Below are 13,702 nucleotides of genomic sequence, written 5' to 3'. Positions count from 1 at the left end.
CATTGCAGCGCAGCCCCCGCGCATCGCTCTCCAATCTGAGCACTGCAGGAGGACCTGCTGCTCCCTGCAGGATCGGCCATTAGCAGCTGACGCTTCATTTCAACACAGCCTTGAGACTGTCCAAATATTTGCCTCGGATGCTGTTTCGCCTCTCAGCTCAGCTCCCCTCGGGGTGCTGCACTCTGTTCCCATCCAGCCCGGGTCCCCCAGGGCACCGCTGTCACCACCACTCACTGGGACAGAGAAGCAAAGCTTCATCCTCAGCCACCCCCAAAGCACAGGGAACACTGTTTGCTTGGAGCAAAGCGTTTCTGCCATTTACTTTCTATTTTCTGTTCTATTCTGCAAATACAAGCGTGCGTGTGGGGGGGACGCCAGCAGGGAAAGGACGCACTGCTCCTCATTTGGGTGCTTTTCCTGTTGTTTACAGTTACTTTTTCCTCTCTTGCTGGACTCCCTGCAGCCCAGCAATCCCCTGCAGCCCAGCAATCCCCTGCTCTGCTCACATACATGCAGTTATGAAGATATCTCACTGCAGAGCAAAACAGGGCAGGAGACAATAATTCTTCCCTGCCCGTTCCTGGACGCTGCCCAGAGCGCTCGCCGCTGTAATTCAGGTTTGCCACACCAGGCCAAATCTTTGGACTAAGTCAGCACACTCACTGCAAGCACAGCTGGAAGGGCCCAGAGGAATGAGCTCACTCCTACCAGCAGCTGCCAGCAATGCCATTCCTGCACAGACACCCACAGAACCCGAAGCACGGTGACACCCACAGCTCCATCTCCCACCCACCGGCACCTCCCACTGCTGCCACAGCACGGATGCTCTCCCAAAGGCTGTCCCCAAACTGGGCACAATGGAGGGCTGTGTTGGCCCTGGGGCTGCTGGCCCTACCTGTGCTGCTGCTGGTCCCGGTGCCGCCGCTGCACAGCTCAGAACCCGTGTGAGAGAAACAGCCCCACTTTGCCTTAAGGATGAGTAGAACGGAATGCCACTTACCTATAGAATAGAGAGAAAAAAACAGGAGAAAAAGGGAAAGTATTACACAGGCGTTCTTTGAAATCGGGTCAGCTCAAAGCTTTGAAATGGCAGAAATTGAACAACATTTCCCTCCCGCTCCTCTCTTTGTCTTCCCTCTCCTTTTAAAGGACTCCCTACTTTCAAACATCCCCACGAGTCCACTTCTCCCTTCACTGCAGTTCTTTGCTCCACTGTGTGTTGTGCACACCTCCTCCTGGCAAGGCAGGCACGTGCATGTACACACACACACATGCACATGGCTGCTGCCCCTTTACAAAGGAAGGAGTTGGGGAATACATGGGAGGGGACCTCACAGAGGGACATCAGGACCTGCCATGAAGCCCAACAACAGCTGAAGGGGGACCGATGTGGGTGGGTGGGCAGGCAGCAGGGAGGAGCTCACCTCACTGCCCCCCACCACCAGGTGATGCTGCTGGGAAATCCTCAGCACCAGGTGATGGCTATCATTACAGTGCAGTTTCATCACACCCATCCATCTCCCTGCCCACCTTTCCAAAGCACACGAGCTATGTGTCATAAACCAGACGGGAGCAGAAGCACCCCATACAACCTCAGCTGCTGCAAGGAGGAGTGAGAAATTTGCTCTCATCCCTCAGCAGAGCATCAGTCTGCAGCCTGCAGCCATCTACCAAGGGCACATGCAAGGAAAAAAGAAATCCTTCTGATTAAGATGGGCTCAATTTGCTGTGCTCGTGAGCTCATGGCCATCGGTGGGTTTTTATTGCAAAGCACCAGACTGGAACAGGTCAGTGCTGCCCATTTAGAACAGGCAACATTTGCTTGGAGGGGGCCCTCCTTGCTGTGCAGCCCAGCCTTAACGAATTGCTGTCTGCTCCTCATAGCAGCACCATAAAACCAGGTGCTCTCCTCAGCAGTTTCAACTCATGAGGACTCTCTTTTGCTTTGCAAGTAGTAAACGTGACTGGTTTAACTCTCCTCCCTCCTTGCAGCTGGGCTGGGTGCTGTGTTCCCATTGCACGGGAGCAACCAGCCCCACAAAGCAGCACCACGCCGGGTGAGGATGCAGCACTGCACACCAGCAGCACATCCTGCACGCACAGCAGCTCCGTGCTGCAGCATCGCTAGGTGGGGACAGAGCCCCGCGGCCAGGGGAGATGCTCTCATTCTCCATGCTTTGTAGCAGGGTTTCCTATGCATTGTATTTATTTCTTTTTTTTTTTTGCAGGAAGCTTATTTATTGATTTTTCACGCCGGGCAAAGCAACACATCCTGCACCTGTGGGGAGCTTCATTTGCAGAGCCACGGGGCTGCCTGCCATCCCTCCTGACGCAGGGGGGAGGATTAGGGGACAGAAAAATGCATGGCAGCTTTAAACTGTTGCTCCTGTCACCCAGCAGGACTCAGCCCGTGCAACCACACAGGCAAAAAAAATAAAGGCCGAAAACATTCATTTGACTTCTTGTTGGAAAAATGATGCATGAAAAAAACTACTGCAGATCACCCTGGGATGCTGCGCTGGGTTCACTCTCAGTACTCTGCATTAGCAGAGGTGGTGCTTTGGTCTGCAGCCTGCACGTCTGCCCCAGAGCAGAGGGACAAAACTAAACTATGCTAATATATGTTAAGTCCATGAGCAGGAAGCAAGAAGGCTGAGCTAAACCAGTGCAGGACTGCAAGCTGAGCAATGGGAGCTGAGGCATCGAAGGAACTGAGTGCCCAACATACAGCAGGACGGGGACAGAAGGGCACGTGCAAAGGAGGCAGAATGAGCCACAGCCCCAGGAAAGCTCATCTCCCCCTCCTCACCCGTACCTCTAATAACCAATTAATATTTAGTCAACAAGCAGCTCTGCTAAATCCATGGAGATGGATTTCACAGGAGGGCTATTTCATGTTAAATGAGCACTGACTCATCAGCGGCATTTACCAAGGATTACGGATTAGCTGTGGGCACAGAATCCATCACATGAATCCGGCGGAGAGGCAGAACCCCCCTCTGGATCAGGGAAACCTTCCAGGGACACTGCTCAGACAGGGGCTGAGTTTTTGGCCCTCTAAGCAATGATGCTTGCAGTCCCCCATAGGCATAACGCAGCCAGGACATGGGTTGGGGCAAAGCTGATCCAACCCAAGAGTGACGGATGGATGCAAAGCAAATGAGTTGCCAACCTCCCCAAAAATGTACGTGCCCCACGGATCTGTTTGAACCAAAAACCCCTTCCCATGGGTTGGGATGCAGTGCCCAACAGCAGTACTGCAGCGAGCTGTGCTGATCGGTATTGCATCCACTGGAGGAGGTGATTAACTCCCTGACCCGCCGAGCTTTAACGCGACCTCTGAGAATAGATAGAATCTTGTTATCTTGTAATGAGTTTTATGGCTTATTTCAGTACATTTTGGCCATGTTTCTCCAGTGATTAGGGCAATTATCAGCCTGTGCGTTTCAGGATTATGAATTATGGAGCCGCTGAATGACTGCAGAGATTTAATATCTCCCAGCGTCCCTCTGCCTCTCTTCCAACCCTCAACTCCAGGCTGGCATCGCCTCTCTGCTCCTCATGCATGGAGCATGGGCAGCCCCGAGCAAGGAGTTAAGCATCAATGCTTACATGTGTAATTACAATTAATACCATGCAATATTAACACCCCTGCCCTGGGTGCTGCCATCCCTGGGTACCACCTGCAGTGATGCAGGTGATGCCAATGCTTCTCCCAGATTTTGCACCACAACCCCGCTGCCATCCTTGCCGTCCCACCCAAGGTAGGTTTTATTTTTGGAGAAAAATCAGGTTCTTGCATTAAAAGAGTGCTTCAAGACAGAGATGCTGCGCTGTGGGCATTCAGCCCAACCCCCCCTTGGCTATTCTGGAGCCCTGTGGGTCACCTGGCTGAGGGCACCCAGCTCTATTTGTGGCCTCGTCCCATCCGGAGCTTATTTAGAAACTTAATGCCACTGAGCAGCTTAGGGTTGAGCCACATGCACAGGATTAGCAGGAGGGGAAGGCAGAGATTCCCCTCAGATGCAACTTCATTTAGACTTACTCCAGGCTGTTCCTGGAGACAGCGGGTTAACGGTCTACAGCCACATACATGGACAACAGAGTGGTTCCTCGCTCTTCTAATGGCCCCAGTGTGCATCAAAGCAGTTCCCAGAAGGGGACAGTGTGGCTTCATGGGAAGGGAAACTGAGGCACACTGCTGCAGTGGGACCAAGGCTCTGCTCCCAGCCTGGGGTCTCCAGCTGCAAAACCAGAAATGATGGCACATTTGCTACTGAAGCAGCCCAGCAGCCCAGCCCTGCATCACATTAAATCCCAAACCCAAAACCTAAACCTAAAGATGGAGATTGCCACGGCCAGGCTCCGTGCCCCCGCTGCGATGGGCACAGCACAGTCCAGGAAAGGCCAACTTCTGACATAACCCATCCTTAATTTGGTCCAGATGGAGCCTTTTAATGATCTTGATTCATGCCTGGTTTTATTTCCATTTTTTCCTCCCTGCAAATGATCACTGGCAATTGACTGCTGCTTGGGAAAATACAGACGGCAGCGCACACGGCCCCACTTGCTCTGCTCCCGTGGATGCTGCCTTCCTTCCGAGCAGAAAACGTAAAATATTAATTTTGTGTAGAAATAAAATTAAGCCCTTGGAAATGGGCTCCGAGAAATAAAGCCGTCGCTTGAGTTAATTAAGAAGTGATTACAGGGAAAGCCTGCAATGAAGGCTGCATGGCGCAGGATGGAGCGAGCTGCTGCCATAGCCCAGGGTGGGAAGGACTTGGGTGATGGGACAGGAGCTGGGTGATGGGATAGGAGCTAAGTGATGGGACAGGAGCTGTCTGCCCCCATCCCTGTCCCCTTCCTGTGCTCCTTTGGCACTGTACTGGTTGAGGCTGAGCCATTCCACCGAGCTCTGGATGCAAAAACTATGCAGAAGCAGGCTTCCCCCAAGGGGTGCAAGTGCCTCTGCCCTCCACGAGATGACAGATAAAATCCCCTGTTACTGGAGGAAGGTAATTTGACATAACAGCTGTTCTGACATTCTCTCCCTATGGATATTGCCAGCAATAAGAATGCAAATCAGCGCTCTTTGCACTTCTCCCGGAGAGCAACTTTCACCTGAAGAGTTGAGAGCACTTCCAAACTGTGAACTCATTAAAGCTCCCTTCCCTCCGGCGAGGCCAAGCCCACAGACAGACAGATGGAAGCAGACAGACTGACTGCCCCACTCCTGCACAGCCACACTCTGACCAGCATCGTGCCCTCCCTCCAGAATACAAGGCTGGAAGGGATACAGTGGGAACTGAAGAATCATAGAAGCATTCAGGTTGGGAAAGACCTCTGAGATCCCCAAAACCATCCCCTCCTCACCCCACCGTGCCCACTGCCCACATCCCTCAGTGCCACATCCCTACGGCTATGGAACACCCCCAGGGATGGTGACCCCCCACTCCCTGGGCAGCTGTGCAGTGCAGCATCGCTCTTTCGGAAAGGAAATTGATCCTAATCCCCAACTGGAGGCACATTGCTGAGCACAGCAGCAAGACATGGAGCGATGTGGTTGTATCTCAGCCAGAAAGCCCCCACCTTGCTCCTTGCCTTACTTATGGCATTGGGAAAATGGGGATGGAGATGCCTTGGTGGAAAACCTGGAGATCCCTTCCTCCTGGGGAGGGGATGTTGTAAAATCTGAGCAGAAGTGCTCAGTGCCCCTCTGCTTCCTTTGTGGCAGCTACTAATTATCCCTCTAAACGCATAGGCTCCTGGGATGCACACAGATGGGTATGGAAGTCAGCAGCAGCCTCAGCTCTGCAGCGGTGCCTGGCTTGGCTGGAGAAAACCCCACCGTGCAAAGGGTGCTGAGAGACACCCACGAGTGGCAGCAGCTCTGTGAGGCTGTGGAGATGTGGAAAAATCCCAAAGCAAAGCCTCAGCCCTCACAGCACCATCTCAGCCCCCCATCTCAGGGCTGGATGCTGCGGCCACCTCCCAGCCAATGCCCCTCATCCAGCATTCAGGGGGCTCACTCCCTCCTGTTGACGGTACTTTACTTTGTATAATTAAAGCTTAATGAGAATAGGGACCAGAGCTTCCCCGGCGAGCAGCCTAACCTCTGAACGAAGGAGCCACTCAGATTCCTAATTAATAAATACCTATTTGTATACAAAGCAGAGCGTGCCAGCAGGAGGGCAGCTGAGCACCTCCCATCTGTGAACGCCCTTCAGCAGTGCCCAGGAGCTGCAGGTTCACATTCCCCAGGCAAAAAGCAGGATTGATTACCAGGCGACTGCTCTAAGCCCTAAGCTACTGGATTAAAACACAGTTATCACCACTCCATTTCTTCCGTCAATCTAGACCCTATTTTTCCCCCTCCTGCAGTTGAGCAGGATTTGATTCATTCAAATCACACCAGCTCCAGACAAGCAACACGGCAAATTTACTGCCCACTGCAAAACATGGGTTGGGTTGGACTGAGGCTCCTCGGCTCCCAGCCCCGGGTTTGTGCTGTTGCAGCATTGGGGAAACCACGTTCACTTCCAAAATCCTGAGCCCGGCTCTCTGAGCAGCTCCTCGGAAATCAAAGGGGGAAATGAGGAGCTGGCAGGGGGAGGCGGATGCTGCCATGTGCTGTGCGTGGCTGGGTTCGGATCCCAGGCTCCTACAAAACAAGCAAATTCTCCCACTCACACGTAAGAAACTGAGGCCCAGAGATGGGGATCTGCCAACAGCTGTGGCAGAACAAGGAAGAAAACTCAGCTCTCCGAATTGCTCGCAATAACTGGGCCGTCCCTGCTCTGCAAAGCAGCGGAGGGCCCCCAAAAGGACACACTCAAACAGGCTTAACCCTCCATTAAATCACTTCCGTCTCACTCCGTAATTTACTGTTGCAAGCAAAATCAATTTAAGCAAAGGTTAAACTAGTTCTGTCTGTATTACGAGTTTGCACTATTTTAAATAAATTGATTTAAAATCAATTCACTTGATTTTGTGCAACTTTTCTAATACAAGCTCAGGCATGGCTCAGCTCGGCTTGGGTTGCAGTCCAGCGCACGCTTTATTTCCTTGCTGGAGCTCTCCCAAAAGATGTCAAATGTCAAATCTGGACGATAACTTTAAGTAATGACGATACAGAACTCATGAAGAGCTCCACAGTTAACCCAGCTTTAAATAGCTATTATTTCCCATATAACTCATGGAGCTCTTCCAAAGGGAGGCAGCGTTGCCCAAAGTTCTCTCAGTGGCAGAGAAGAGCCCAACCTGCTTTTCCCAAGCAGCAAAGGAGAGTCGGTGCACAAAAACCTTTTGTTCCCCATCCCGGGGCACTGCTCTGCCCCTCTCTTCTCCGGTGGTCCGGCTCAGATCTGCAATGAGCCCAGGTGTGGCTTCAAAGCATCTTTAGCATCGCAAGTACTTAATAATAACCCATCCCTTCAACTTGTGCAAAGCCCTCTCTGAAACGAGGCCATGAAAGCACCTTACGGACTGCCTCATCCCATCACGAGGGTGGAGAAAGGGACAAAAATAGCTCGAGCACAGCAAGAAAATGTATGAAAGCCCCTTCTCTTTGTCAAACAAAATTGACCTCTCGTCCCATGAAGGATAACCCTCAGCAGAGGGCCACAGGCTCGCAAAAAGCAGGCTACCATTTCATTTTCACCTCTGTGGTCTGCATAAAACGGCGAGGCAGGACCTGGGGTCCTTCTGCTCTCAGAGCAGAAAATTGCTGGAGCACAGGGAGCACAACCACGGAGGGATGCACGGAGCAAAGAGCCCCCGAGGGCAAGGAGCGTGAAGCTGGGGAGGGGGTCACTGTGGGCATCCAGGTGTGGGGCAGCCGAGCTCTGCTCCATGTAGACAGACATCCCAAACGGTGACATAATGCACTAAGAGCTGACTTACCCATTGCCGTGCCCTGAGTACTGCAGGAAGCATGAATGTTCCCTCTAAGTGCCCAGAACAAAGCAGAGAGGCACATACCCCCACCGCAGGGCTTATGCACTGAGGCATGGCTTAGCCCTTTTGCATCACGACGTTGTGCATGGAGCTCAAACTCAAGAATGAGCGTTGAGTCTGCACAGCACAGCTCCCATCTATCCTCAAACCAACTCCTAAAGGCTCACCCGCATGCCCTGTAACAGCACAGAGTCACAGAACGACTTGAGTTGGAAAGGCCCTCCGAGATCACCTGCTTAGACGTTATTGATGTTATTCTCTGGAGCAGTCATTTCCTGCTCCACTTTCAGCCTCCAGAACAACTCGTGGCAGGAGGTCTCGCAGGGCAATCGTGTCCCCACTAGAATTTTATTAGGGATATAAAATTCCCTTCTATCAGGCTTAATTTTGACAATTTCTAATTCCAAAGGACATCCCTTGGATCCTGAGTTACGACAGACGAGCAGGAGTTGCAGCTGACCTCTCTGCCATTCACCATCCCACGAACGCTACCGAATGCTGAGATATATCTGGCAAACAAAACCCCGAGCAGCAGCAAATCCCACGCTGCAGTCCTGCACAACCACCAGCTCAGTCCCTTCCAGCATCCCCATCCCCACGCATCACAACAACCCCCACCTGCAGGCTGATGGCTGCACGGAGGCACTGCTGAGACCTCGCAGCTCTGCAAAGAGGCAATGAGGGGAAGAGGAGGGGGCTGAGGAGAAGGCAAGGTTACAAATTTCCTCCTGGCAGCCCTTTTTGAGAAGAGTTATTAGAATTTATTTTCAATTATACACAAGAATAAGCCGTCTGCAGTATAGTTAACTTTCAATTTCAACCAATTTTCGACGCATTCAATCATAGATGCCTCAGTGATTAAGAATCTATGTTGCAAAACAATTCCCACTTTGCAACAATGCAATCAAACAGATCTACAACTCATAACCCATTATCCAATAGTTTCTCAGCTCATTGGTGAAGTGAAATAGGATTCACCAAGCGTCCCCTTTTTACCCGGTGAGGCCCCGAGCTCATCTGCAAACAACACTGCGACTGCAAACAGCCCACAGAGGGAATGTGGGCCATTGCTTTTTTGCTTCCTGCTCACCACGGAGCATCGTGCAAACCTCTGCAGTGCACAGCCATCCCATCGCAAGGGCAGCACCTCCAAAAGCAAGCTGCTTCTCCTCCCTAGCATAACACCAAGCAGATATAAAGGTGACCTGGGGTGGAGGACCTGAGTGCCCCCCAATGGGGACAGGCAGACATCCCCACCCTGCAATGAGCCCCCTTCCATGTGCAGCCCCTGCCCCGGCTCCTCTCTGCCTTTGATGCCAACAAATAACAATTTCAGAGTGGGGAAGACACCTGGGAGAGCTGAGGCACTTGTGCTACAAGATAATTAGAGATTATTATAATCGAAATTTCATTGCCACATCAAACTGTGTCTTTTAGCATTAATTAATCTCCTCTCCCAGCCTCTGAGCGCTCTCGGCTCGCTCGCTGTAGGACAGCAGCTTGTCAAACACACCAAAGCCTTGCATCTCATTACCTTATCAGAGGGGTGAGCGGGGAGCTGAGCAGCAGCAGCACATCTCCCAGCACAGCCGCAGCCACAAGGACACCTGCATGCCTGCACCCAGCTTGCAAACTTGTCCAGTACACAGCACAGGGCCTGCTTGGAAAGGATGCTGCTTGCAACTCACTGCATTGCATGGCCTTGGATGAACTGCATCAACTGCGACCCTTGCAGGGACCTTGGATGAACTGCATCAGCTGCAAGGCTGACATCCTTGCAGGGAGCAGGGTGCAGGGTGCAGGGAGCAGGGTGCTGGTGCTTTGCTTTCCCAAGCAATTCAGCCTCCAAAAATGCAATGCATGTCAGTGTAATGATATACCCTTAGCAACCCCACAGCAGCCCAATGCACAATACTTTCACAGAGCATCTCAGCCCGAGTTGCCAGGGATCCATAGGGATCACAGAATCCAACTCTGGGCTCCACCCAAAGTTCAGACTGGGGGAAGACAGGATGAATCCAATTCTGCCCATGATGGTCCCAGTGCCTGCTGGATGATGCCGAGCTAAATGGGGTTTGGAGCACCAACCAACAGGACACACCTGGCTTCAGGCACTCGAGACCTGCTGCAAGAGCCCTGAGCAACTCTGCAAGTAACCAAAGCACTGCGGTGCTGTGAGCCAGGAGCAGGCTGCATCACTTCTAACTGTGGCTGGAGAAATTGGGTGCCCTCCGGTCCCAGCCAGCAGCACAGGCTGTGTACACACCGGTGACATGCATGAGATGCTCCGTGTTCCACTCATTGATTCTCCACTGCTTTTACACCTCATCTGGAAATAAATATCCTCTCCCTCTTTTTTCCACCTCTCCACTCCCCCTCTCCCCGTTATTGGCTTTGTGACAGAAGCCTTTAATTTATCCCCCCTGCCACAGCTTTATGCTGCTCTTTTCTTGCAATTTACCCCATATATTATTCCCCGTCTTGTGTCATTTAACTCCGGAACGCGGCTGGAGATACAGTTTGCTCGAAGGATGCTGGATCCATCAATCCTGCTCCCAGGGACGCTGACAGCAGGGAAGTCCCAGCACACAGGTACCTCAATGCACAATGCTGGTGCTCGGTTGGGCTTGCACACTTTGCAGGTGCCTGCAGCACTTTGCGGGTGCCTGCAGGAATGGGATGGACTAACTAGCAGGGAGAGCATGATGAAGATGAAGGCTCAGTTGCTAACTCCACCTTTGCTAACTCCATCTCTGCTCGCTCTCCTCGATGCACACCCCTGCAAACAGCACTGCTCATAGGAGCAGGGAGAGGCTGAGCCTCACTGAGCTGCTCAGTCCCACTGCTGCTCCATAGGGACCCAAGGGACAGCTTCCTCCTGCCCTTCTGGGGCATTCATACCAGCACGGGGAGCTCGCAGCAGCCCCAAAGCAGTGCAGGGAGGAAACAACCCATCATCTTCACCCCCAGAAATGGGACAGGGAGAGATGTGTCAGCCACACAGAGCCTCTCCTCCGAGCTTTTAAGTGCCACGTGGATGGAAATTGCACACCGGAGGGAGAGAGCTGATGGAAAGCAGAGGGGAAAAGGAAAATTAAAGAGACAGAGGAGGGAAAACTTAATGAAATGAAAAATGCATTTTGTTTTATTTATTTATCGCAGTATTTCCACGTGGGGAGAGCAGGACGGACACCATTATTCATTGCACTCTACAAGCCAGGCTCTGCAGGGAAACGCTGCCACGCTGCTGCCTGACACATCGTTAGGATGTGCTTAATTGTGCCTGCTCTCGAGGGAGGAGAGTCCCTCTCTGGGTGCAAACCCTGAGTGCAATGCACGAGCCCACCCTGCTCCCCCTGTCCTGCACTGCACAGTGAGCAAGCTGTGACTGAACGCCCTGATTTCTGCACGGCTGACACCACAGCAGCTCCAGCCCTCCTGTGGCATTTCCCATAGGCAGACCTTGCTGGGAAGGATGTTTGCTTATTGTTATTGGGAAATGGAAAACTCCCCGCACCCCCTGCAAGCAGCGCACCAGCACAGCTGAGGCAAAATTAGCACAACTCCTGGGGATTTGCAAATACCTGTACAAAATCCCAGCAGGAAGCTCATGAGAAAGGAACTCCGTGAATAAAGGCGACCTTCAGTTACCACCTGCATCAAAGACAACGTCTACAAAGAACCTTTCTGGAGGGGGCAGGATCGGTTTTGCTGATGGCTCCACCAGGACAAAAGCTGGATGGGCATTAAGGTCCCTTCCAACCCAACCATGCTGTGATTCTGTGCTAAAACAAAGCACGGCCTGGGCACCCAGAGCACCAGAAGCCACCAGCGGAGCACAGCCCCCATCTGCAAGGACAGCACATGCACTGTGCTCACAGCTCTGCCATGCCATCTCCCTGCAGACAGATGCTGCAGGATGGGATGCACTCAGCCGTGCTCATCCTGCAGGCACCAGCTGCTGTCCCCGGCTGCAGACATCTGTCCCAAAGGAAAGGGCAGCCCTAGGGGAGCTGGGGGGACCATGCATGCTCAGATATGCAGGGAAACCCAGGGCTGCCCCAGCTGAGCCAAGATTGCAGCTGGCTGCCTTCCCCAAGCCCTTTGCTCGCATAAAGCCCCTGCTCAGCAACATCAGCCTGTTTGTTGTGTGTTGTGTTTTTTTTCTGCCGAGGAAGCAAAAGGAAAGGTGGAAGGTTAAGTCCACTTAGCTGCTCTCTGGCCAGCCTGGCAGATGAGCTCACACAGCAGGCAGCTCTGAGGAATGAATGCAGCTGGGCCAGCAGCCACAGCCACTGAGCCTCCCTCCCTCCTCCCCTGGCTGCACGTGGGAACGTGGCAAGGTAAAGGGAGAGCGACTCGCTGGAGGGGGGTACGTTCTTTATTCAGGGGCTCAAGGATGGCACCAGCAATGGTAATCCCCATCTGCTCCTCATCCCGCCCATCCCAACGGACAGCACAGCGCAGCACTCATATTTTAGACAGGTAATTAGTGCTTGTGCCACACTCTGCATTTTGCAATGGGTGATGGTATGTGCACGTGCTTGCAGGCACGGCAAAGGGACTGACATCCACAGGGCACTGCTTCTCGCTCTGCAGTTCGCAATGCAGTCCCACTCCTCTCTGCATCCCCATCCCTGTGCATCCCATCCCTCTGCACGTCCCCACCTCCCCAGCAGGGAAGGCAGCCCAGGAGTGCCACAATTCATGATGAAACTGCACCAGGGCCGAGCACCAGGAGAGATGTGCAAGCTCAGCCTTGCAAAAAGCACCAGCAGCAGCTGTCCCCAGTGCAGAGCTCCCCAGAGGTCAGCAGCAAGAGGCACGCTGGGGCTGGCACTCAGCAAAGCCCCGGTGACAAATTGCACGGCAGCCGCCGCGTCAGCACCGCGATGACAATTAGCTGCTCAGAGAGGTTAAAACAATGCAAGCCCCGGCCCTGCCAGCCAGAAGATGCCAAGGGAACATGCACTGAAAGGTTTGGCCCTCTTAGCATCTCTCCGAAGTAATTCCACTTGTAACTCATAAAGCTTCCCCTGCCGCCTGCGCCGCGCTTGCCAGCTCGGGGATGAGGCAGACATTTGTGTGAGATATACAAAGCCATTTAGCTGTTCAAAAGCTATCAGCACTTACATGCAAGGTTGAAGCAGGACAGATTCTGCTGCATTCAGGGCATCAAAGGGGATTATCCGGGAAATGATAACAGATTTTAATTTAGATCATCCAAGATGGGTACAGGGGATGGGGAGGGGGAGCTGCAGGCTGGGGCTGGCTCAGCTCTGGGTTGTGGGAGAGAACACAGCTCCATTTCAGACACACAGGAGCAATGCCCACCTCCAGGTACTCCCAGGTATCTAACTGCAGGGACGGGGTCCAGGCTCCCCGCACAAGGAAGGATGGATGGAGGCCACTGACATCAATGCTTTGTGCGCTGCTTTGTGGAGTTATGGGGTGACCTGATAAGTTTGGGATGCGTGAACTTGTCCAGTGCAAACGCTCCCTCAAAATGAAAATATTCCATCTCTAAACATACCAAAAAAAAAGGGGGGGGCACTGGCCTTTACATTTTTTAATTGCAAATATGTGGCCACTCCTCCCAGACTGATAAATAGTTTTAATCAGTCCCTTGTCTTCCTTTGGGAAGCAGCGATTTGCCTCATGTCCTCTCTTGCCACATGGCTCCTCTGCAGGTTTTGCCTTTCTATTTCTGACAATCCCAGATGGGATCTATGAATAAAACTAAAGA

The 13,702-nt window shown here is 52.5% G+C and overlaps 1 protein-coding gene across 6 annotated transcripts in view; it reads right to left on the bottom strand.

Moving 5' to 3' along the window:
* Window positions 1-13,702, bottom strand: part of NTM (neurotrimin) — a 313,044-nt gene that overhangs the window by 160,863 nt on the left and 138,479 nt on the right. For 2 of the 6 annotated variants that reach the window (XM_046903731.1, XM_046903730.1), the window contains exon 2: window positions 896-1,000. The exons of the other annotated variants lie outside the window; for them this stretch is intronic. In XM_046903731.1, the coding sequence (XP_046759687.1) occupies window positions 896-1,000 (105 nt within the window). The remainder of the gene's footprint in view (window positions 1-895; window positions 1,001-13,702) is intronic. 6 annotated transcript variants of the gene reach the window in all.

The sequence above is a fragment of the Gallus gallus genome, chromosome 24 (genome assembly GCF_016699485.2).
Source record: "Gallus gallus isolate bGalGal1 chromosome 24, bGalGal1.mat.broiler.GRCg7b, whole genome shotgun sequence".
NCBI lineage: Eukaryota > Metazoa > Chordata > Aves > Galliformes > Phasianidae > Gallus > Gallus gallus.
Note: the sequence above shows the minus strand (reverse complement) of the source record. Positions and strands in the feature narration are given on the sequence as shown.